We start from the raw sequence: 25,960 nt of genomic DNA on the forward strand, positions 1-25,960 counted from the left end.
ACATTACCAACTGAAGCAATCATGTTCTCTGGCCTTGGTCTGCTGCTTATACGTGCATGGGTCAGAAAGCTCTTTCATTTGTATTATACACTGACAATTTCAGTGCCTCAATGGCTATCTTCGTCACAGACTGGGCAGAATGTGTGTTTATTAAACTATATGATGGAAGTGTTTTTACAATGGTTTTTGACTTCCACTGACAACATGCACAGACTTGTTGCATGCCGCTCATGGGTTTTCATTTCAAAAATGTGTAAATACTGTAATGTAGCGATTACTGAACACCGTCAGAGAGAACATTTTTTTTTTGGATTGGCTGCTAGATTTGTAAAGCACTGTGAGTACTAAATAAATGCTGTCATTTTTAATACGAGGGGCAATTTATACGGTTTTGTTCATTAAAATCATCTTCCTCTACTCCCACAAACACATGCTAATACACACAGCTTTTTGGATAGTGAGTTAAAGGAAATAGTCTCACTTGATTGGATGAATTGATGTCGAGGCCGTTCTTCAGGTGATCGTGAGCCTTGTCCAGGTTACCGGAACGAGCGGCACGCAGGAAGCTGGTGGATGCATCCGCCTGCAATGAGGAGGAAGAGGAGGACATGTCAACTCAGCATGTCACACAGAGATACTGCTCGGAGCGAGAACACTTCCTACTATGGCTGCACAATTCATCAGAATGATATCAAAGTCGCAATATGGAATATATGTTAAAGGTTCCCTATTGTACCTTTTGGGGGGACTTTGCATTTTCTGTGGCGTGGTATATAGGTTTTTGTGCATGCAAATGGTCTGTATTGGGTTAAAATCCCAAAGTTCCCTCCAGAGGGAGTTTCTCCCCCACATATTTTTTCCACATTGTGCACCCCTAATTTCTACAACAACGCTATAAACTGAACACACACATTGCACATCAATATCAACATGAGCAGGTCTGAAATACACACAAACACTAGCTCAGAAACCTTCCTTGATATCTGGATGTAGTTGCACTAAAAGCCCATTACGATCACCCAACGGGAAGGGACAAGGCTATATGCAGGAAACACGATACAACATTCGGGGGCTCTCCTGCCCTCGGTGAAGGCTGAAAATGTCAGACTCCTTACAGTTGAGCTTCGCCCACACGGTGAGTTTGGCAGGCGTTCATAGCGGAGCACACTCCGCCACGAGCTGTGCTGTCTGCCTGTCTGATCTCAGAGGAAAGCTCCTGCCGTTTGTTTCCCTGTGTGTCAGTGTTTGTACGCCCACCTCTGAGTTCATTCATCAGCCGTTAGTGTAACACGACTGACCCGCACAATGAGATGTTTCCAATGCCCCGAAGAGGAAACACTGCATGATGTACGGTATACTTTGAACCTCTCTCCACCTATGTCACGGGAAGAGTTATTATCTATTTAGCGGTTATTCTCAAGTGGTTTAATTACGCTGAATAGCCGAAAGATATGCCTGCCCTTTTTGAATGACTTTTATATATCTCTCATGTGTAGCAATGTATCAGTAGACAATGTTGTTGGTTGCTGTGAACCATTTATTGCATTTTATCTAACAAATAGGATTTTTTTTGTCAGGCTGTTTCCTATCCCCTTCATTGTCTGATTTCTTATCTTCTTCGTATGTTTGCTAAAGTAAATCAACACACGATTCAACCTTCAAAGTTATTACCATTATTTTCTTTTATCTACCTTTTGAAAATATCAGGATTTCCACCTCAGTTGAGTTCCTGTGACATTTTGCTAAATGAAATACTTCCCAGTGGACCGCCTAGAAACGTCTTGTCTGCGTGTCTTTAAAAAAACATGGTGGGATATGGCACAGGATATAAATCGATACAGTTTTCAGAAAACCTAAACCATAAGTCCATGTCGCATATTGTGATCGATCCGAATTTTAACTAGAAGAGCTCTATCAGCTAGGGCTGCTCAATTAATCGTATTTTAATCGCAATTACGATTTTGGCTTGCAACGATTATGAAAACAACATAATCGAAATAAAACGATTTTTATTTTGTATTGGTTTTTCAGTTGAATTATACTAAAAGTTCAGGGTAATCAACTGTTAAAAACATACTGTTCACATTTTTTTTTTCAATAAATTGATGTTTTCAAAGTAAATGGATAATCGTTTTTTAATAATCGTGATATCAATTATTGACCCAAATAATCGAGATTATGATTTTTGCCATAATCGAGCAGCCCTACTATCAGCCCTGTGTTTCAGGTCTGCTCCGAGGTTTAGGCCCCCGCTAAAGCCTTCCAACAAGTTTAATTAAAAATCAGCTCAGTAGTTCTTACACAACCCTGACGTCAAACAAACAAACCAAAAATAACATCTCTGGGAGAGGTAATTAACAATAAAAGCAACCCATAACAAGATGTTGTTCTTTTTTGGAGAAAATAGCTGATTTATGCAGTCGTTCTTGTAATAACCCAGTGTAGATTAGCAAAAGGCTTTATGGCAGACGTTTCATTACCTGATACCAAAGCCTTTCCAACTTAACAACCCCAAGAGTTGGTGTATGATAAAGGTGTCACATTATCCAGACTTATGAATATTCTAAAATGATAAAACTGGCATATGAAAAAAAAGGAATGTGTACAAAGTCTTGTTAGCTTTCTCGTACGTGCTCACTCTTTGAGATCTAAACATTAGTGACTCAATCCCGACACACTGCAGCTTTTGAAGCCATTGTGTTCTAAGTAAACTCCTTTTATGATTTTCTTCTTCTGCACCATGAAGTGATCATGATATTTACTGTATTTCTGATCATAGCCTCGCTCCACCTGCATCCCTCCTCCTCTCCCCCATGACTCCACCACCGCTGCTTCATGAACCAGTTCTCTGTGTTCATTTATCAGCAAGATTTTGTTAATGAGTGTTGGTGATTTTTGTGAGTGTGAGTGTGAGTGTGTGTGTGTGTGTGTGTGTGTGTGTGTGTGTGTGTGTGGTGTGTGTGTGTGTGTGGTGTGTGTGTGTGTGTGTGTGTGTGTGTCTGCATATCCAGGCAAAATCAGCCTGAGTAATGAGCTGACCACAAATAGCAGTAAATGAAAAAATCTTGCAGCACTTTTTACAAATTCATTCTTTACCAGCTTGTGTGAGGCAGAATCAATGTTCCTCTGTACTCCACTATCATCTCTACGCTTCTATTCTCCCCTTTTTGGGTTTATGTTACATCGATCCTTTCTTTCCATTAGAGCTGCATGTCCAATCTTGGCAGTTTCACTTTATTTACAATCAACGTTTTGAGATAACTGGAACCTTGTAATACAAATCACAGGATGTACAAATAACATTTGTCTGTATCTGAATCAGATTTCACTTTTCCAGGCTCTCATCCTGTCCATTTTCATTTCTTTCTCTGACTAACAAATTGTGCATTAATTTCCTGTGCAGTTCATCTCACTCTAATTTTCGGCCTGTACACAGTTACATCTTGATTTATTATTATCTATCTACTATACCTAATACCTAATTAACAACATAACAATTGTACCACAACATATTTCCAGAGGGGAGGTCTTGGACAAAACATAGACTCGGTGGCTTGCTGTGAATTTGGGGAGTATTTGTGTGTAATCCCTTGGCAAACAGGACTTCAAATGTTATGATGAATAATACATAACGAATTAACATTTCATAAAGTATGTAGGAGAGGAATTTCACTCAGTGTTTATCACGCAGCCACAGAGCAGATACGATCTTAATGGACAGTGTTTACCTCAGATAAACACTCTATTTGTAGCTTCACACTTATTTTTTTAATTTAACAGGGCCAAGCCATCTTTACATGTTTGAGAATGTAGGGAATTATGAAAAAGTTAATCATTTGATTACATTTTTTTAGATTAGATAAAGGTTTGTCAGTCCGTAACAAAAGCCAACAGAATGACGGTCCGTCTGCGCCGCGTTGCGGTTTTGGTCCGGCCTCCTCCGGCGTCATACCCTACCAGGCGCGTTTCAGAAGCATTTCAGAAGCGGAGCGTCTTGCCTGCCGGCTCGCAGTTTTTGTTGATTTGGGCATATTTCCTGGACAGGCTACTTTGTACAGACAAAGTTAATAATAACTGTAATATTCCAGTTATAAACGACATGAATCAAAGATGTGTTGCTGTATTTTAGTGGTAAAAAAATGCATTCATCATCATAATTATTCTATATATATAATTTACACAGTGCCTGTAAACCGGAGGAGAACGCTGGCATTTCTCCTCCTACTTGAAAGACTACGGAGGGATAGGGTCTGCAAAATTAGTTTGTGTGTGTGTATATATCTATATATATATGCTATATATGCTCTGAAAGTTCCACTTCCTGCCTGCCCGACCTTACGTTACGGCTGCGCCGCGACAAAAATAGGATTCGATCCTAATTTTAGAGGAGCCCTGCGCCGAGACGCTTCTGGGACGCTTCTGAGCCGTAACGCGCCGCGTGTGGTGGAATAACACCCATTGACTAGAGTGGCCGCGATCGCCGTGAGCACCGCGGCGCAGCCGTAACGCGCCGCAGACGGACCCGGTGGAATCTAGGGGTTAGACGTGATCCTACAGATAGAGTAGAATGAAAAAAAACACACACAAATAACAGTTGAGTGAACACATTATCCAACCTAGACAATCATAAATGCTAATGGTCTGATATGTTAATCAGCTCACAGCACAATCTACACGTCTAAACTCCAAATAGGAGGAGGAGAGGAGACACAACAGCATGGGAAAGCGCAAATGACTAAAAGGCCAACAACAGCAGTTTTCTTGAAGACAACGACCACAAGGACATAAGAAAAAGCAGCAGCAACACACCAATATAACTACAGCAGTCCAAAAAAGCTAATCTGAGTTATTTAACAAAAAATCTGTACTTTATTTTAGACAATTTTAGCTGAAATATTCAAGAATTCCACTGATTTGCTCATCCAAATGTTCAATAGAAACACTCATTAGTCGTGTTACTACAAGACTTACAAAGATGACATTGTTTCCCAAGTCTAAAGAAACCCCAGGGCAGCTGATGAGGACACACAAACAAAGTGTTGAGGAAATAGGCAAAGTGTACACAAGGATCATATTTACTCTGTTATTACAAAGCCATATTCCATAGGCTTCCTCCAACCCCTCAGAGCTCACAGTACTGTTGTTCTATTGTTAGCGTGGCGAACCGACACAAATCTGATTCTAACAGTGAGACAGACTCAGGAGCTTTATACTGAGCCAAAAATAATCATGTAGACCTGACAAAAGCCAAAGATAAAAAGACTTGAATACAAAGGCACAGAATTTAAAAGCAAAACTGCAATACACATGTAGAAATGAAAATCAATGTCAGGATGCTGTTTAATGAATGTTATTTACGCCCTAATATAATTATTGGCACCACATTTTGCACACTTATGAGCAATGAATGAATCAGCCACACATTTGAATTCACTCAAATATGCCGACACAAATTGTCTAGCACAAGTGTCAGAATAGCAGGTTGATGACTAATGAATCATGCCATTTAAAAAAACATATTGCTATGAGACAAACAGAAGAGTGGGTGATTAGATGAAAATGTTAGCTGTTATATGAGTTGTTGTTGTTTGTGAATGATTATATAATCTGAAAATGTGGTATTAGTGTTCAGGAACATTATTATTAGAATATTTCAGATTGTCCTTGTTGATCGAATTGTCATAGTCCGTTCCCCTTGAGCAAGTTTCAATAAACCTTTATTGAGTTGTAAGACATAAGCTCAGTTTCCATCACTCTCCTTGTTTTCCTGTCCTTCCACTTCACTCGCTGCATCCTTCTTGCTTTTGGCTTCCTCCCACATTCACTATGGTTTTCTATGAAAGGCAGTATGGACTCGGGATAAGGGAGATATCACACACTCTCTGTCCCTGTGGTGCTCTGTACTCTGGGTCTCCTCTGACTGAAGTCATTGGCCCAACACTGGATATGTGAACTTATTGTAGTGACAGCTCCTGTCACTCTAAGTGGAGACTTATTTTCACAGCTCAACATGCGTCTCATCTTCTGCACACCATACTTGATAGGTGCTTGTAGAAATACTTATTATTATTAATACTTATATAGTAATTCTACCCTACTACTGCTACTGCTACTACTGCTACTACTACTACTACTGCTACTACTACTCATACTACTACTACTACTACTACTACAACTACTACTACTGCTACTACTACTGCTGCTACTAGTACTACTACTACTACTACTGCTACTACTACTACTACTACTACTACTACTACTACTACTACTACTACTACTACTACTACTACTACTACTACTACTACTACTACTACTACTACTGCTGCTACTACTGCTACTACAACTACTGCTTCTACTACTACTGCTACTACTGCTACTACAACAACTACTGCTTCTACTACTGCTACTGCTACTACTGCTGCTGCTACTACTACTACTGCTACTGCTACTGCTACTACTACTACTGCTACTGCTACTGCTACTGCTACTACTACTACTACTGCTACTGCTACTGCTACTACTACTACTGCTACTGCTACTGCTACTGCTACTACTACTACTACTGCTACTGCTACTGCTACTACTACTACTACTACTGCTACTGCTACTGCTACTGCTACTACTACTACTACTGCTACTACTACTCATACTACTACTACTACTACTACTACAACTACTACTACTGCTACTACTACTGCTGCTACTAGTACTACTACTACTACTACTACTACTACTACTACTACTACTACTACTGCTACTACTACTGCTACTACAACTACTGCTTCTACTACTACTAGTACTACTGCTACTACTGCTACTACAACAACTACTGCTTCTACTACTGCTACTGCTACTACTGCTGCTGCTACTACTACTCATACTACTACTACTACTACTACTACAACTACTACTACTGCTACTACTACTGCTGCTACTAGTACTACTACTACTACTACTACTACTACTACTACTACTAGTACTACTGCTACTACTGCTACTACAACAACTACTGCTTCTACTACTGCTACTGCTACTACTGCTGCTGCTACTACTACTACTGCTACTGCTACTGCTACTACTACTGCTACTGCTACTGCTACTGCTGCTACTGCTACTACTACTACCTACTGTATATGCACTACTAATGTTGGCTCGAACAGATGATGTTAAAGTATAAATACTTAGGGAAACCTTGAATCCTTAATTACATTTATTATAATTGGCAGATAGGAAAGCAAAACAGCATTTGACTTTACTTATTTGATTTCATTTCATTTTTCTGACCTAAATGACATTGGCTTGGTGTATTTGATCATATTACTATTACTTTATTTAGTTCCCTTACTAATAATTGTCATTGTTTGTTTGAATACATTGTTTTAAATGTGTGGTTCAGCTAACAAGCAGCTCTACTGCAATGGAATGCTGTAGGTTTTGGTAGTACTGTGTATTATTTGTAGTATATGAGCTTTACCAAGATCTTCTCTGACGTCTGATTTGTGCTGTATAAAATGTATATAAGGACAACTGAAGCTCATCGAGTTATTATTTTATTAATCTTAGTGAAGAACACCATCTACTAAAACCTATTCCAATTATTTCTCTGTCTGACGTCTTAACTGTTTAAAAAAACAACCACATTGGTTTGTGAGAGTAGCAAGTTCAAAGCTGTTGTTTTCACTGTCAATCATCATTAATTGCACAGAGAGGGAGGGGGTAAGGCAGAATATAAGAACGTGGTGCAGAAAATGTAAAATAAATAAATAAGAGAAACAGAAAGAAGTAGAAATGTCTTCATTATCCTGACAAGCATCTACAATCCATCTCTACAGAGACATAGTCAACCCAGTCTCACGGCATTTCGTGTTATTAGTCACGAAATTAATTTAATCTATTGATTCGTGTTCACCAACACGATTTTCACATTTTTTTCTTGTCACACAGAACGATTTTAAATGCAATGTATTTCTATTGGTAGTATGTTTCGTGCCTGCAACACGTCTTTTTGTCCGGTCGGGTCTTGGAAGACCAGAAGCTGTGTGGTTCATAAAAACATGTTCTTACTCAATATCTTACCCTAAGCCTAACCCTATCCCTTTTATTTTAAATTGTATAATGTCTGAGTTTTTTTGCCATCAGTGAGGAAAAGAAATGGCTCAGAGCCTCAGAATACTGACATCTGTATTTTATGTCATCTTTTTTTCCTTCTAATTTGTTATTATTTGGTGCAGGCACGAAACATACTACCAATATAAATACATTGCTTCTAAAATCGTTCTGTGTCAGAATACTTAAATCTGTATTTTTTTAAATGTCTTTTTCCTTCTAATTTGTTATTATTTACATTGCTTTTAAAATCGTTCTGTGTGACACGAAAAAAATGGCGAAATCGTGTTGGTGAACACGAATCAATAGATTAATTTCGTGATAATAACACGAAATGCCGTGAGACTGTGTTGACATAGTAGAGTAGGTCGTACGTTGCCTGGACTGACACGGCATATTCTGTCTCTAATATGTTGAATACTGGTGGACAGTCAGAGAGTACACGATAAAAAAGGTGTGTGAGCTTAAACAGGAAACTAATTCATATAATGCTTAAAAAAAAGCACAGGAAGACAAATCACCTTCCAACACACACACGCGCATGCAAACCGAAACTAAAAATAGCTGCACAGATGCCACAGTATGTTAGTGTTAGCACTAACAGGGAGGGAGATGGATCACAGTAATGAACCCTTGTGGGTTTAAACAAAAGACCCACTTCCACCACAAAACACGGAAAGATTCTCAAGCAAACTAACACCCATATAAAACAGGGGCAGACACAAAATCTATGATACCAAAGCTACCATACACAACTGTTTAGTTTCAATATGCGTTCTTCTGTACTTACGTGAGCTATTTTGAGTGCATCCCAATATCAAGTATTGCAAAACTCTGTGCCTGGATGGTGCACCCGTGACTCTCAAAAAGTAGAGTGTGAACACTTGATACTTGTCACACTCAACAGCTTTGAGGGATGTAACAGAAGTTGCGAGACCAGTCGTGACAGTTGTTGCTCCGGTCAACACAGCATTATAAAAATAAAAGTTATACATGTGATTTTAACTATATTAAAATACATATACTTCTATATTGGTGTTGAAAAGAAGCCATCAATAATTGTATTGAATTAATTAATTAGTGATTTGCTACCACGAATGACAACATTGCTTGCTAGCTAGATACTGTAGATAGCCGACAGCGGTAATTGTCAATTCCTGTAAGGGCAAAGCAGCCGTGTGTGACAATTTGAGACAACACTACATGGTCAGAATTCACACACTTCACAAGCGTTCACAGCGCATGTAATGGCAGGAGAGTATCCAAATGAGATACAGTCAATCATATGCTGGCTCTGACAGCAGGAAACTGCAAAGTAGAAGCCTTGCAGGCCCCCTGATGTAAAAAATGTAAGAACATGCAGCTATGAGTTTATTTAGGTGTGTCAATAAGCACACACACACGTCACATTGTATAAAAAAGGCACATCTTGCATGCCATTTGGGGATTTGCAGAACTCAGAGTGCTCATGTTTTTATCAGAGGCTGTTCTAGTGGGACATGAAACCTAAACTCTGGCAGTGTTAATGCCCTCCTGCAGCACAGAGGAACTTCTTAACCCGGCAGTGTTACAGCTGAAACCTGCACTGTGCAGCACAGGGACACATTAGAATATGCCATCTTATCTTAAAGGGGACCTATCATGCAAAATGCACTTTTGACGTCAGGACAGTGGCGCTACGGCTATTGGGCCAACTCCACCAATCAGGAGGAGACAGCCACGGCCATTGCCGTTCGAAAGCGCTGGAGACGCTGTAGTACATATGCCAGGCCTGTAGATGGTGCTGTTCTCACAGAATCAGCACTTGCAAAAACACAGCTAGAAATTGTCAAATTGAGCAAAATGAGGCATGGCTAAAATGCATGATCTGTTTGGTATTTTGAAAAAAAAAAAGTATAAATATGCCTTATATAGGTATGGTTCTACACTATATTATTCAAATATAGCATGATAGGTCCACTTTAAACTTCTATTATTGGCACTGTTTCTTCTTTCCCACTTGGCTCTACTGCTCTTTCCCCTTAACTCCTACCTCTAACTGTAGAAAAAGTGCATCAGGAAAGGAACTGAAAGATCAACGCCCTTCACAAATATAATCCTATTACAGTCAGTAAGAAATGGGTCACCTCACTCTGACCTGTGAACTTTATTACTTTCAACAGACACTGTTTAGTGGTGTCTGAGAAGTTATATATCAATCATTGAACAATATGCCTTAGTATCCTCCAACACACACGAACGCGCACATGACCAATGAGGGCACGAGATAAGTTTGTGCACAGATGGAAGGCTGACAGGCAGGTAGGCCATCCAGTTATTTTAGCCGGATCGGCTAAAATGATTGGTCGTGCTTTTTACAGTATTACGGCTTCCACAGATGACATTTTTTTATGGATTTTTTGTCAAAGCACTTAAGATATTCATTGCTATCGGGATGTTAAGAGCATTCCATGGAATATAACAACAAGTGTATCTCGAGCCAGTTTCTCAAACTTACCTACCCCACCTTTAAATTAATTAATCATTTTGCAGATTGTTTTATCTGGTCACAAAGTTGTCAATAATTGATGAATGCTTTGTTGTGCCTGGTAAATTTGAAAATGTGGTATAACTTACAGTAATTACAGTAAGTCAATCAGAGAGATAACAGACAAATGTTAAGTATCTCAAACCATTTGTGCATTAAATACTTAACTGAGTTAAAGAGATAGTAAATTATAAATGGAGTGTGATAGTTTGACCACTCAGGAAAATGGAGAACGTTTCCAGAGCACGCCTTTGCCGGGCAAGATGAAGTCATGGCCTTGAGAATAAAATCAATGGAGTCCGGCAGGCTGTGGGAGTTGATCCAGTATTGATTGATCGATGGCGAGAGTGTGTGCGTGCGTTGCGGCTGCACTAACGCACAGTGACACTAAAGGGTTGTACTCATACAAAAGTCACAACATTCAAGTGATTCATGCTGCATTTAAATACACATAATTGAAAGGCTGAATTGAAGACTTGACCCTCTTTTCAGTGGTTGTTTTTCAGTTTATGATAAAAATCGAAATGCAACACATCATTACAAATCAAACGCTTGTAAAGAGAGAGTTAAGAGTGCCTTTTGAAGCTCTTCAGATTGAACAAAAAAGACTGTTTGCTTAGGATTTAAATAGTAAGATATCAGATGAGCTTTCATGCAAGTTAATAAACTGCAGAGCGTTGTAATGAGAGGTTTCTAAAGATGTTTGATCATGTTGAGTTGTTTGCTTCAATCCTCACACTAATCCCACAGAGCAGTGTGTGTACAGTATACACTGAACAATCATGTAATCATGCCAATACAAAGCCTTCCAGAGAAATACTTCAGACTGCGCTGAATAAACTCTAGGGCTGGACCAAATGTACGTTTTACATTAGAAGCTTCTCATATTTTATGATGTAATCAACCAGAAAATAAAATGTTTTAGTATTGTGTTGTACAAATGTAATGTATGGTGCTTTTAGGTGGCTGCTTGACAGCCCTGTTAATAGAGGTATGTTCCTCCCTTTGTGTGCAGCAAGGGAGAGCAAACTGTTCTTCGACCACAGAGGAAATGATGTGTTTAAAAGACTTAACACCATATCATATACTGTAGAGAAAAGCAAACATATTTTATTTTTTCTAATAGATTTCGATTTTTTCACTTTCATCCTACGATGCAACCACTGGAATCTAATTCTATAAATATTATAATATTAACATTGTAGCCTAATCTTTATCTGCAACCACTCCTGCAGCAGAAATACCTATTTAACACAATGAAGGCATAACAAATAAAAAGCTATGCAGCAATAGAATACAATGTTGCTGTTATAAATTGAGTGTTGAGTCTTTAAACTATTGGAATGTTAGATTATAGTGATGGGAAACAAACACAACTTAAAGTAAATCTAACACTGGCCTAATTCAATAGATCAGTCTAACATGTCTTGGTGCTAGCAGCGCCTTGTCCTCAAAGGGCTGCTCATCTGAACTTGGCTGCTCTTTTTCTTAACATATAAAACAAAGAGTTGAAAACTGAGATGTAGATGATGTGATTTGTTGAGACGATTATATATTCTAGTGCACCAAAATCCCTCTGTCCATGGTGAAAGAATAATGAGACGCATCAAAAGGAGGAATCTTCCTGTTGTCTGCTCCATCCCGGTGCAAAACAGAGCATCTGAAATATTTATAGCCTCTGTCAGGCCACTGCGTCTGCAACCCATTACAATCAAAGCCTGCTTTTCCTTTTTATAAATAAATCTTGATATCTAACTGCGTGCCAATCAAGTCACGCACACACACGAACACACACATACTGTACTGTTTGCAGATGTTTGAGCATTAACTATGATACGAAGGTTTATATTCTATCAAGACACAAAGATAACTGTGACATAAGATTTTCAACAACATAATTACTCTGTAACTATGTCAGTTTGACAATAAAGAACCTTGAACCTTGAGATAAAGCTATACAATGCACATACAAGTACATACAGTAACACACTATGAGGATAAGAAAAGAGCCACTTCCACTACTACTGCACACACAAATGCACACATTGTACACATGTCCATTACATGATTCTAATTACATGACTTGTACTCTCTCTTGAAGAGGGCTTCCATGCATAAAATGTGATTTAAAAAACTGAAAAAGAAAGAAAAACATGATTGGAAAATAACTTCATGTTTCAGCAAGCTTCAAAATACTGAAAGACGCCATTATAAGAAAGTGACCTTGGAATTGAAAGCAGCTATGGAGAATTTCATAAATCCTCGCCTCTCTTGTTGTCAAACTGCCTAAAAGACACACCGAACCATCCGCCTCTAAGATACATAATTCATGTTTCCTCCATTTCACTTTCTACTCCAAACCCAACTTCATAATCTACTATTTATTGAGAGTAATCCCCCAGATGTGAGATGAACAAAACACATGGAAAGAAATACACCTTTCCTGAATTCATTTTCATTGGATTCAGGATTTGACCAGGTGGAATGGGCATTGGCGTTTCCACCGTAGCTCTGCCTGGTTCTGCTTCTCTATGATTCCCAGTTCTATTTTTCTTTACAACGTCTGTGTATTTCTGCCAAGAGCAAAGATAAAGGTGACACAGGAGAGAGAGATAGACAGCTAGGGTCAATAAAAGATATGACAGAGGGTGAGGCGGCCCTGAACTCCACTCCGGCACTTCTTCATTTGCTCAGCTACACATCATACCCACTCATTTCATGTCATTACTCTTTCCTCTCTCTCACTACTCCTCCCTCTTGGTTATTTTTGCAACTTCTCTCTCTTCTCATAACCTTTCAATACTGATGAGCACTACAGAAATAATACTGGCAAAGCATGCTGGGTATAGCTGTCCCTAAGAGTCTGTTCTTTGACGTCATCAATCTGTGCGTTTAAAAGTCAAGTTCGCTGACAGGAACACTGATATCTGTAAATGCATTTAATAACACTCTGGAGGTTTGGGGATCCAGACATTAACTACAGAAAGCACAAGATGCCCGAACTGAAATCTGGGGAGATGAGTGTCAGGTGTTGGTTATTGTATCGCAAGATCCAATATTAAACTGCTTTAGTTATTTATGTGTCCTCAGGGCACTCACAGCAAAAGGCCATGAACTAGTAAGGGAGATCGGCATCTCGACATCTCCAGTAGGCATGGGAAAATACGAGGATTTCATGTCCGAACGATATCGCCAAAAGAACTGCAATGTTACCCCAAATCATTTTAAGATAAAATGCTTGAAACTCTTGCAATAAAACCTATGATAACCGAATCACATGACCTGACATTTGGGTGAGAAATTATTATAAGTGAACATTAGTTTTCAAGATAGAGATAGTCAAAAATAAAGGTTACATTTTGATTATTTACACAAGGCTTTTAAATTCTTCTTCAAGTCCCTCATGAGTATTTTTACGATTATCCCCATAATAGATCACAACAGACTAAATGTGAGTGTTTTTAATGCAATACACAATTATTTCATTCACATTGTCCAATCTCTAATCTGAAAATCTTCTAAGTGCCAATTACAGCACGAAAGAAACAAATCAGCATGTCATTTTGAAAAATAATTGTGAGGATAATTTTTTAACCAGGTGCTTGTGTGCCGCATTATAATTTTTTCTGAATCAATGTGATGAGAGTTTTGGGGCTGATTGGCCAAAGCCACATAAACTGTGCTAGGAGCAAATCTGTCAGTGATTGCCACATCAACTTCAAGAGGTTGGCGCTATAAAACAATCATCACATGAATTGAGTTTAGCTTGTTTCCAGGCAACCAGCAGAGAGTCCGGCAATTATCAGCTGCTTCACATCTGTTAATGGTATTTGTGCTAAGCTAACTAGCTGAAGAGCTTGACCTTAGAATGAATGGGCAGAAATGAAAATGGTACTGTATTGACTCTCCACCAGAAGGAGTATAAGCGTATTTATAATTAAGCAATAGCTCACGACAGGCCGTGGTATATGGCCATTATATCACAGTTAAGGGGCGTGGTTCGGCCCCACGCGAAGCGGATATACTGAGCGTATACCACGGCTAAGAACCAATCAGATTGCTTGATTTGACTTGTCCGTTTTATAATGGTAAATTATTGCTATAAGATTGAGAAAAGTGGCTTTTTAAATGGATTAGAGTCAATTATGAAAGGAAAAAAAAGGGTAACCCGGCAACTCATAAATGGTACATTAAGGCACAGAAAAGGGAAGAAGCTAAACAATGAAGGAGATAAGGAATAAGGGGATAGATATAGAAGCAAGGGAGCCACTATGTCTGAAGGTCATGTGTGCATAACTGATGGAAAGCACTCAACTGCACCTGGCCAATGACTGCTCTACCTCCCATAAGGCCGATAAACAATCACTATGACAGGAGGGAGGCGGGAGGAAGAGTGATGGATAGGAAGCAGGAGGGAGGCAGGAAGGACATAAAGAGAGAGGGTGGGTTGGGGGGTGAGATGGTGTAAAAAAGAATAAAGGAAGGCGTAAAGGACATAAAGGGTAATGAGAGAATGAATGGGTAAAAGACGGAGAATGAGAGGGGGAGGAGCTGAGAGTAGGAAAGAAGGAGAAGAAGGGAAGAGGAAGGCCAGGTAAAAGGACGGTTGGATAAAAAATGGCAGCATGTTGAAACAGATGAAATGCTGTTTACATGGCGAAAGGGTTTCTGTCCACACTGGCATTTTCAGGTTGTTTTTGCAACTTTAAAGCAAACAAAGTGGCTTACAGCTTACACTTTTTCCTTCACATGCTTTTAAGTGTTGTCTGTGGGTCAAGCCCTTAGTGTGGAAATGCATTAGTGGGGACATGACTTTTAGAGTGATATAGAGAAGTAGGTGTAAGTGAGAAAGATGGAGGGAGGAGGGTTGAAATACAGCTGCGAGAGAAGTCATATATCAAAGCAACCTATGTGTGTGTGTGATGGAAGAGACATGTCTTAGAGCAATGAATCCCAACTGGGAGATGTTCTTTTTACTTGATCCCCCCCCCCCCCCCCCCCCCACCCACCAGAAGAGCTAGAGGTCATGGTCAGATACAAGGCGGAGTGTGGGGATGCAGGGTGTGGAAGCAAGGTCAGTGATAAGAGGAGTCTAAGGGAGGTTTGCTACACCAACTGTCTACTGCAGTAAAAACGGTATGAGTCAACACGTTCCCAAGTGTTAATGGAGTGGTGTGGGAATGAGTCCTAAACCTCGTATTGAAGTCAATGGTTTTTGCTTAGCTTCCTGAAATGAGGTCTGTGGTAAACACAAGGGATTGTCACGTTTAGTTCTTCGACATCAATTACTTTAGGTAATACATACGTAAGTAAATATGCCACTGGTGAATGTCTGAAGCTTCTATGTGTCATGAAATGTTGGTTGCTAGCAAGTGAATAAATGAGAATAGACGTCATTATGCGAGTCCCACTTTGGCTTAGCGGTGTCGTTAATATGTGGAGATTATCCTGCTGAACAAAACGTGTAGGTATCAGAAACGTTTGTTTGCCACAGAGCTTTTTTTCCATGATATTCTAAAATCCAATGGATATATCCAATATTGGCTTTTTGTTGAGGGAGACCTTTGGTTGCTAACTTTGGCCTACAAAAATGCATCCCTGCACCACTCTATATCTGTCATGCAAAGACTAAACCCTTTAAATGTGACTAGCTTGTGGATCAACAGCCACACGAGATATGTACACAAATTCACACATGCTTGAATTCACACAAACATGAGGAACAAAAGCTTTTCAGTGCTGCTGTCTCAGCAGACGACACACTGTTGTAACACTCCTTGTCTTAGCGCTGTCAGTTTATCACTTCCCCCCCCATCCATCTGTCATCTGTTCATTTGGAGGTGATCGCAGGCCAAGACTGAGGTCACTGACATTACCTTTGGGCTTTGATGGAGCCAAAGCTCAGGATATTTTACTGATCGTTGGTGGCAACATGTTCATAATACTTTATTTATCCCGCACGGCCGCACATGTGTCTTATTCATTATTCCTTTGGTGGTTTTCATATAGAAGCTTAAGCACAACATTTTAAGGTTTTAGTATTTCATTTGGTTTATATGAATACATTTAAGACTAAAAATGTGTGTAGCACAATAACAGAGATATGAATAGAGCAAACTGGCGTCTCATTTATAAAGCTCAGTGAGCAACCAGTTCAATGTTTAATTTTTGATACAATGTTCATTATTGATGTCCCTGCAATCCTGTATGAAGCGGCATAAAATCCAATAGAAATCATGCTTGTAGAAGAGCGTTGTTCAAACATACATGTAAATGTTACTATGAACCCATGAGACCTGAAAGAGTGCTATGGTGCACTGGCTGATTCATACATATCTGTATATCTACATGGTTACCTAAAGGCACTTCTAAGGCTTGTTTCATTCCTCATAAACCTTTTTTCCCCAAGACGTCCTACACTTTGCCTTCATCTGTATGGTAAAATTGTCTTTTTTTCTTTTGGATTGATGTGTTAAAAAACAAATATCTAGCAAATAAAGAAAGCCATGTTTAAAAAATATGTAAAAGGTAATTTAGAATGCTTTTCTGACCTTTAGCCAACACTTATAAGCCAATCAGTAACTGTTAACCAACTTCATCAGTGCCTTGCATGCAGGGGATGTCTGGGTACTGTAGGTTAGCGCCAGGTTAGCACAACTTCAGCTTAGGCTCATTTTAGGTGGGCTGACCTTTAAGGTGGACCAGCTATTTTGACCTATCTTGGAAGCTTGAGTTTTGCTTAGTTTGATTTGATTTGTTCGTCAGAATTTCTTTTGTCAGCTAAAGGTTAAATGTTATGTTTTAACATCCCCACTATGCAAACTAAGAGAAAATGTGATATTGAAAACCTAGAGGAAAAGAAACAATTGTGCAGGGGCAATAAAATTAACATCTAATAGCAAATGAAATATAGCACATGAACAAACAAAGCCTCAACATGACAAACAAAACCACAAGATTAGCTACTTGCAAGTGAGTTAACCGCAAAACTCACCAGGGAAGTCACAATAAGGGCACGCAGTATGACTCAGTAGATGAAGTTAGATGTCAGAGTATTTGTGATGAAGGCCTGGGAGGGGGAGATAGATGGGCTGAGAGACGTTGGGGGGGGGGGGGGGGGGGGGGGGGGGGGGGTGGGGGGGGGGGGGGGTGGGGGGCGCAGGAGCTGCCGCTGCTGCCCTATCGAGACATTGACTGACTGACTACCAAATCACCCGTGTCATGAATCAGGACTGTGGAGTGCTCCGGAGCTGACACATCCTAACTCACACAAACACAGTGACAAATACACACAGCCTGAACCTGTGTGTGAACGCACGTGCACTAAAGTAATCCTGATACACATTTCAATACATGTGCACTATATTCATGCATCTCATGCACTGCGACATGCATCGTCATCCTCAGCCATGCTGCCAACAGGCGGTCGCAGAAGCTGAACATATGCTCCTCACTGCAGGAAGACTCCAACAAACACGGGGATGAGCTCACTGCTCCCTGAATGCAGTGCACACAACAGACGCTAACAACCGGAGTTACCCACACAGTGTATTCTAAATGTTCCATACCAACACAAATTAACCAAACTACAACCTTTTTGTACATTTCATTCAGCCATGAAAAAGCTGACTTCATTGTTGGGTGGGGGGGGGGGGGCCTTCAACATAATTTACACTCATCGTCAGATTCATTCTTTGGGACAGATACAGTGAGGGAAGACTGATGGACGTCCAACTATGAGGTGTGATAAAAATGATATTGGAGAATGTCATATATTTTAAATCATTTATTTAACGCCTACAGATAGTCATTTGTTTAATCATAGTCTTTTTTTACGCTCATTACTTGCAGTTTAACACATCCAGACATACAAACAGTAACAAAAATAGATACAAGCTTTCATTATAATTATATGCAAATGTACTTAATTGCTTTGATGATTTCTTTCTGACCTTCCCTAAACAGTTAAGAGATTTGATTGGGATTACAATGGGAGCAGAGGCAAGAAGGCATGCTAAGTAAGAAATGATGACTACATAGGGAATGTACATGAGGAAAGAAAGAGATAGAAGCTGAGGGGGCGTATTTATATACCATAAGTAATATGAAATATCTGTGTTTATATCTTTGTGTATGTCAGTGCGTATAAGTGGCAGCTGCATGTTGTGCTCGTGTGTGTCAGCGACAGCGGGTCTTCACTAATCACCCCGTGGGTGTCGAGTCATGCCAGTGAGCCTCATGCTGGGAGAGGGATGGGGCACAGAGGCGCTGATGGAGGATGAAGGAGGAGAATGTGTAGAGGACAAACACTAAGTTGAACTAGAAGACAAGATGGCAGGAGGGCACGGCTACCTCCAGCTATAACTGTGAGCTCACACATACCGCTAGGACTACAAGCGTCTAAAAATAACAAAGATACAGTCAAATATGACTATTAGAAGCGCAGAGCTCTGTCCTTAAGGTTGGGCCATTTGAAGAAACTCAAATTGTAGAGATGAAAATTCAAGCGTTCACAAAATATTCACACAATAAGCAGTTTGATGAATAATCATCCGTATGTGGATTTAATGACTAAGCAGTGAACAGTCTGGTTAATTTTGAAAAGTACTTTTATGCTGCATTTAAAACCAGTAATCAGTAACACTTATTATATTAGGATATCTAACATCTAAGATGATATCTAGTGTTTAATCACAATATTGATACATTACTCAGTCCTACCTTAAGAGACTAAGAATAAGCCTTAAATGGTTCCCTTTTTTCATTAGAGAAAATGCTGTTATACAAGTTATACTCAGAGTGACATTATATTCAAATGTATATTATATTAAGAATTCACATCACATCCAGAACCACACAAATGGCACATCCTCTCAACATGCCACCATAAGAGAATAATGGTATTATCCTCAGCCACAAATTGCTATTGCTGGTCTGATAGATTTCACTGCATGGTGACCACTCCCCGAAGCCGGTCGATAGAGCCAGCTCCTTATGATTCAGCATTGTGTGCAGGTTCACAAGAGCTATTCATCAACGGGACAAACTCCTGATACCAGGGTCAGGCCTGTCAATTGAACACAGCAGCAAGGGGCTCGTCCCCTGAGCCCAGCTAACTACAAGTTTCAATAGATAAGAGAAGGGATTAACAGAGAGAGTGAAGGAGAGAAGGTAAAGGGTTCTTGAATGCTAAATATATCCTGCTTTGAACTCATTAACGTATAAAAAGACGATGACAGTGACACAGAAGCAGACACATTGTGAGACTATTGAATCGAACCAGAGTGTATGGGGTTAAAAAGTTGCTCAAAGCAAGTCAACAATACAGTAAGAAGACATAAATACTAAGAAAAAAGTGTTTTCTTTTAACGGATGAAAAGACCCAAAAGAGAGCATACTGTTCCTTGAGTTCAAAGCACAACAATTCACTAAAATGCATGATCAGGCGTTGTTCAATCCACAAGCTGGTGAAGAACGATGCAAAGTGGGAAGCAGCATGTCTATGACACATGATGTCTCAGAGAGAACTCACTGAGCTCCTTCCAAAGCTCATGCTATAATAAACCGTATACACCAGGGAGAGCTAAAAATATGGGCTAGACAAGCTGACACACTGCATTTGCAGAAAGCTGCACTTCGTACGGAGCTCCATCAGTCTTCGTCATTCACGAGATGCTGATGCTTGTTGTCAGTGCTGTGAAACTAACACGTGATACCAATGTATACTGTCTACAAAAAGGGATGGCAAATTGTAGGAATATTCAAGGTGGAAACGTTACAGGGGTTATCTTAACAGGCAGTATTTATCATGGAATGTGGAAAGAAACCCATCTTTTACCACATCATAAGCACAAATAATATGATATTATAAATTATTTATTTATTTATTTGTCAATTACATGCGATATAAAATGTCCCAATAGCTGATCTTGCTAACCCATGCTTGCAAATTCACTAACGGGATATGAAAATTGGAACTTCAACAAGATTGAATAGGAAAAAGATTGTTTACAAATCCTTGATGAGTATGCTCCATGTCCACATGGTAACAACAAAAGAGCTGAAGGTGTTAAAAAGTTATAAACTGTTTACTTAGCTTTAGGCCAATATCTGCTAAAATATCATAACAATTGTAAATACATATTCACTCCTGTATTATTATAATCAATACATATTTAACTCAGACAGTGCAGTAGTATTGGCACATCTTAATTAAGAGTGCAGTTCATATTTACAATTCAATTAAAAAGGGCATACTTTTACTAAAACACGCTCTAAGACTTAGAATTGCTTATATTTCTCAGTTCGTTTGTAGAATTTCAAAAAAGATAAACACACATTCTGGAGTTGAACTGTCCTTGTAAATATGTCTGTCCCTTTTCAAACCTGTGTTTCGAGTTATCTTTCTAATCTAGTAGCAATATCTTTCTACTGTTCTTGATCTTTTAGCCGGCTAAGATGGAGAACAAGCTTCCACCTTTCTTAAGAGGTAATTCCAATGCATGCCGTTTGTTCTTATTTAAAATATGTCATGGGACAAAGAGATTCCAGAATGTGGAAGGCAGAGGTTTTGCACTTAGTGCCAGATTTAAATATCCAGAGACTGATGTGGGAACCGAGGTAAAGATACCTTGCTCAATTTAGATTCCAGAGTTGTTTTATCTTTTGTTCCTGAGGGGGATGCAGATTATAGAGTAATCAATCACTTCCGACTTACTGCCTGCTTCAGCGAGCTCGGTGACTTGAATTGTGATGAAGGAGCCTCAACTTGCTAACACAGGATTAAGGGCGTGTTATTAACATGTATGCTATGTGCATATTTGAGAGTGAATGTCCTCTCACCTTGGCTTTCCCCACGGGACCAGCTGGTGCAGAGCCAGCAACCCACCCTGTCACCCTGCCAGTTGGTCATCCCGCCTTAAAACGGCTGAGTCAGCCTCTCTGCGTCATTACAACCAGGCCACCATCCAAAAAGATTTGAGCTTGTATAGGTTTGAATGAGTCACAGATGCGAGACAGTGTGAAAATTCAACTGTGTGTGTTTGGGGGAGAGAGGATATAAAAATTCAAGACAACACATGCAATCAATCCAACAAGTCAGGCGTTGCATGTGTGACCTTCTGGCACACAAAGTGAAATACTCAGTGATATAGTAAGCATTATCATGCTACTGTTGCATATCTGCTTTAAATTAAAGAGGAGCTTGTAGAAGCTAACCAAACAGATAACTGGATGTCAAGCCAAAGTTGCAGGAAAGACACAAAACTCTGTAATATCCTTTTTTACGGCCATATTATTCTTTTTTGTGTTTACCCTTTCCTGTAGTGTGATCAAATAACATCCACAAGGTTCCCTCCAGAGGGAGTATCTCTCCCACACACTCCCCCTCTGCCTGTAACGCCTGGATTGGATGTCCCTCAACATAATTACATCACCATGTAACCAGGGTTGGGAGGGTTACTTTGTAAATGTAATCAGTTACTGATTACTGAATACATGGCTCTGAAAGTCATCCGAATACAGTTACGTGTCTTAAAAAAGTAACGTAATCAGATTACTTTTAGATTACTTTCTTTTTCCATCACAGATGGGTATGTTTTGGTGTACAGGAGACACAAAAAGCAAAAGGAAACTGAACGTGTTTTTACTGTTTTAATGGCTTATCAAGAGCACAACTGAAACATAACATCTGAAACGATGTAACAACATAATACACTTTTTGGGGATGCAGCTTGGGATGTGAGGAGTGAGGGACACGGCTTAGAACGGGCGTGTCGCCTTCTGTCCTGCCAGTGAAATCTCTGCAGCACCAGGAGGCAGCGGGAGGGTTAACTCAGCCTCTGAGAAGAGCGCGCACCGCCTTTCACGCACCGCCTTCACTGTGTTTACCTTCAGAATCATTAGAAAGGCTAAAGAGCGACCGCAGGCTGATGTGTTTTAACCACACACACCTCTACACACACACACACACACGATTTAAACGCAGACTTTTGTTTCTCCATGTTTCGTTGTTATTGTTTCACTGAGCGGACCCGCACATTTTTTTCAAACGCTCCCTTTTTTGGTCCATCTGCGGCGGTAATAGGTTTTGTGCGCTGTGGTGATTCGGCTGTACCTTTAGTAATGAATATTAAATATTGTGAGGAAATCTTTCCACCAATAATTCCAATAAGTAATCCAAAATGTATTCACTTCAGGTTTACGAAAGTAACTGTAATCAGATTACTCGTTTTTCAAATGTAACGCGAGCTGAATACAGTTACTTGATTTTTGTATTCTGATTACGTAACGCCGTTACATGTATTCCGTTACAACCCAACCCTGCATGTAACACTCGCACTTCTATTGGCTACAATCTAACACATTGTAGGTGATAGGCTAAAGGGCGGGACATCTCGAAGGCCCCGTCCACACGGAGACGATATCAGTTGAATCCGCTAACGTTCTCTATCGTTTAGACGATATACGATAATTTCCTGAAAACTATGACGCTATAGCCCGCCTCTCCCACCTCTCTCTGCTCACCCCCGCGTCATTGCTGATGCGTTTCGCCAACAACAACAACAATGGCGGATCACAGGGTTGCGTTTGTGCTCCAGACGCTACAGACCATGCTACAGATTTTAGTGCAAAGTCTACAGCTCCTCTACCACAACCATCAGCAACAATAATAATATAATATAATAATAACAATAATAATATTCGCTGCTTTTGGTGTATTTTGTGGCGGAAGTACAGCGCCACTTACAGGCCCGGCATATGTACTACAGCGTTTTCGTGTGGACGGACACGTTTCTTGAGCCGATTCCATGTGAACGGAAGACTTTTTTTAAAACGACTGAGGTTCGTTTTCGTCTCTGTGTGGACGGGGCCTAAGTGTCAGTGCCAGCTATCAAATCAGAACAGACAGGGCTCTGGTTTCAGACAGAGGGTGAAAAGAGGTGCTGCAGAACAGGCAGTATGAGACAAATAAAGAGCTTTTTGAACATTAAAGCATGTGAACATGTCACAGTAGAGGCACTAAAATGTGCATAAGTCCTTTCGGCATTTATTTTAGAAAACAGAGCAACTGAACGGGTTGAAATCATGATGATTATTTCCACTGAGTGCCTCTAGAGCAGAATTATCTTTCCATCTGTTCCCGTGTTACTGCTAACGGGATATCATCTAAATGCATGAAAACATTGTATGACTCACAGGCTGTTCTGGCAAAACAGTATTAACATTTATTTATAATACTCAGCCTCTAACTCTCTCTGTGTGCAAACTGCTAATGGAGAGTTGCCCTATGGAGGATTTGTGCTGACTGATTTGTTTTTTGGATATGCCATTATACACAAAACCCATTTCAACAACTAAATGCTGATATTATAACGCTGAAAAGCAAGGGAAAAGGAAATTACGCAGAAGAGAAACTCACTATGATTTGTTTCTCCTGTGCTGTTATGTGTTAAACTCATCCCCTGCCTACTATCGCACATTTTCAGATTTTCAACAGCTATCAATGTTGGATCAATTGTCCACGGTCAATATAATCATTGCATTAGAGAAGAGCTTTAAGAGGGGATGATGGGATGGATGGGAGCAAGAAGGTGGAATGAGTAGACCGGGAAAAGGGTTTTCCGCTGAGAAAATCTCCAAGTTAATGAGGCTGAATATGCGCAGCAGGCAGTAAATTAACATTTGGTTTGGTGTGGTGCATGTGCAACACATTATTACCAGTCAATAACGGCACTCTGCCACACACAGACACACACTGGTAATAGGAAACTGACTGTTTTATGGTGGCCATGCACTTTTTTTTAACCTTATTAAAAATCAACAATCCCGACATTTTAGACTTCCTACATATTTTCCTACTTTTGAAATGTGACAAACCGATTGACTTCTTCTCTATGATGCGTGAAATTCATTTCAGACATTTAAAAGCTAGAATAATGGTCAAATGTATAATTATTTCCTGGTTTTTGATTTCACATCGTCCAGGCTGACACATTAGTACGTGTCACTGACATGCCTTTAAGTCATTTTTTAATCCTGGATATAAGCAGACAATTGACAGGCTTTTGAGAGGAGCCTTACAGGGCTGGTTTTAGTTCTCTTCTCATGTAACTACTTGTATGCATATATGTAGTTGTTCTTAGCTTGGCTTGTTTTCCTGTATAATTTTAAAGAAATAAATCATATTTTGACCTTGAATAGTCATTATTGAACTTGGGGATGGTGAAACAATTTTGCACAGGGTTTGCTCCCCTTCTATTATATCCAGCTTCTATTCTTGTTCATCAGCAGATTGCTCAGTACTGACTGTGCGAGCTGAGCAAACTAGAAGCTGACAGGACAGACTCCGTCAATGGCTCTAAACACGATTTTCACACACACTTCATTGTTACAGCTTCCACTCATGGCATACTGTGGGGGCCTTACGAACATTCAGTATGATTCATTACATTAATATGAAAATAATGTCTACTAATTTGTGTGCTACATTTTTGTTTTCCATGCTAGCAATGCAGAGATGGTTAGGGTGACTTTACACCAACCACTGCATACAAAGTACACACTTGGGTTCGCATCCTGGGTCCATGTAGTTACAAAATAAGCTTAAACAAGTACTTTGAAAATATACTAATATTAGTCAAATGTAAGAAAGGTCTATTAGACAGGGTTGGGTTGAAGGAAATGTCAAAAGGTACAAGTTCTGCCATGTTTTCTTCATCACTTTTCTCCTGTCAACTTAGACCTGACCTTACATATTCTAAATTATTGTATATAGTTTTGAAAATGTGATTATTTACTTCAACACATAAACATATAAATGTCAAAAACAACGAAACAAGAAGCATTTTTTGTTCAAATAAAATAAATAACAGTGCTCTTTCTCTGCTTCTACCATTAAAAATCAGGAGGAATAGGTGTGGTAAACACGAGGCATGAACACAACAAGGCATTTAAAGAGACAAGATAAAGGAGGGAGACAAAAAGATAGAAGAGCGAGCTGGAGGAGAAGGTAAATCACAGGAGAGAAAGATGGCGGGAGGCAGAAGAAAAGGCACTGTGAAGAGCAGGGATAGGCACGGAAAGATAGCTGACGGAGAAAAGGGTTCAGGGCATGGCGGAGGAACAAACAGTCGCTTCCTTTTTCCTTCTTTCTATTTAGAGTTTAAAATTGAATTAGCGATGAAGTATTTATACAAGTGCAGTGTGCATTTTCCAACTCAATGCATCTGTACAGCAGAGGAGGATAGTTCAGCACTGATGAGTCTTCTTCTTTTTTTTCTACATACATGTCATGGGCATGATGATACATTCACAACCAGAAACACA

At 39.7% G+C, this 25,960-nt stretch overlaps 1 protein-coding gene across 1 annotated transcript in view; it reads right to left on the minus strand.

Annotated features, from left to right (window-relative positions):
• Positions 1–25,960, minus strand: part of ank1b (ankyrin 1, erythrocytic b) — a 74,880-nt gene that overhangs the window by 37,904 nt on the left and 11,016 nt on the right. The window contains exon 2 of the mRNA XM_034123401.1: positions 482–583. Within this exon, the coding sequence (XP_033979292.1) occupies positions 482–583 (102 nt within the window). The remainder of the gene's footprint in view (positions 1–481; positions 584–25,960) is intronic.

The sequence above is a fragment of the Trematomus bernacchii genome, unplaced genomic scaffold, assembly GCF_902827165.1.
Source record: "Trematomus bernacchii unplaced genomic scaffold, fTreBer1.1, whole genome shotgun sequence".
Classification (NCBI taxonomy): domain Eukaryota; kingdom Metazoa; phylum Chordata; class Actinopteri; order Perciformes; family Nototheniidae; genus Trematomus; species Trematomus bernacchii.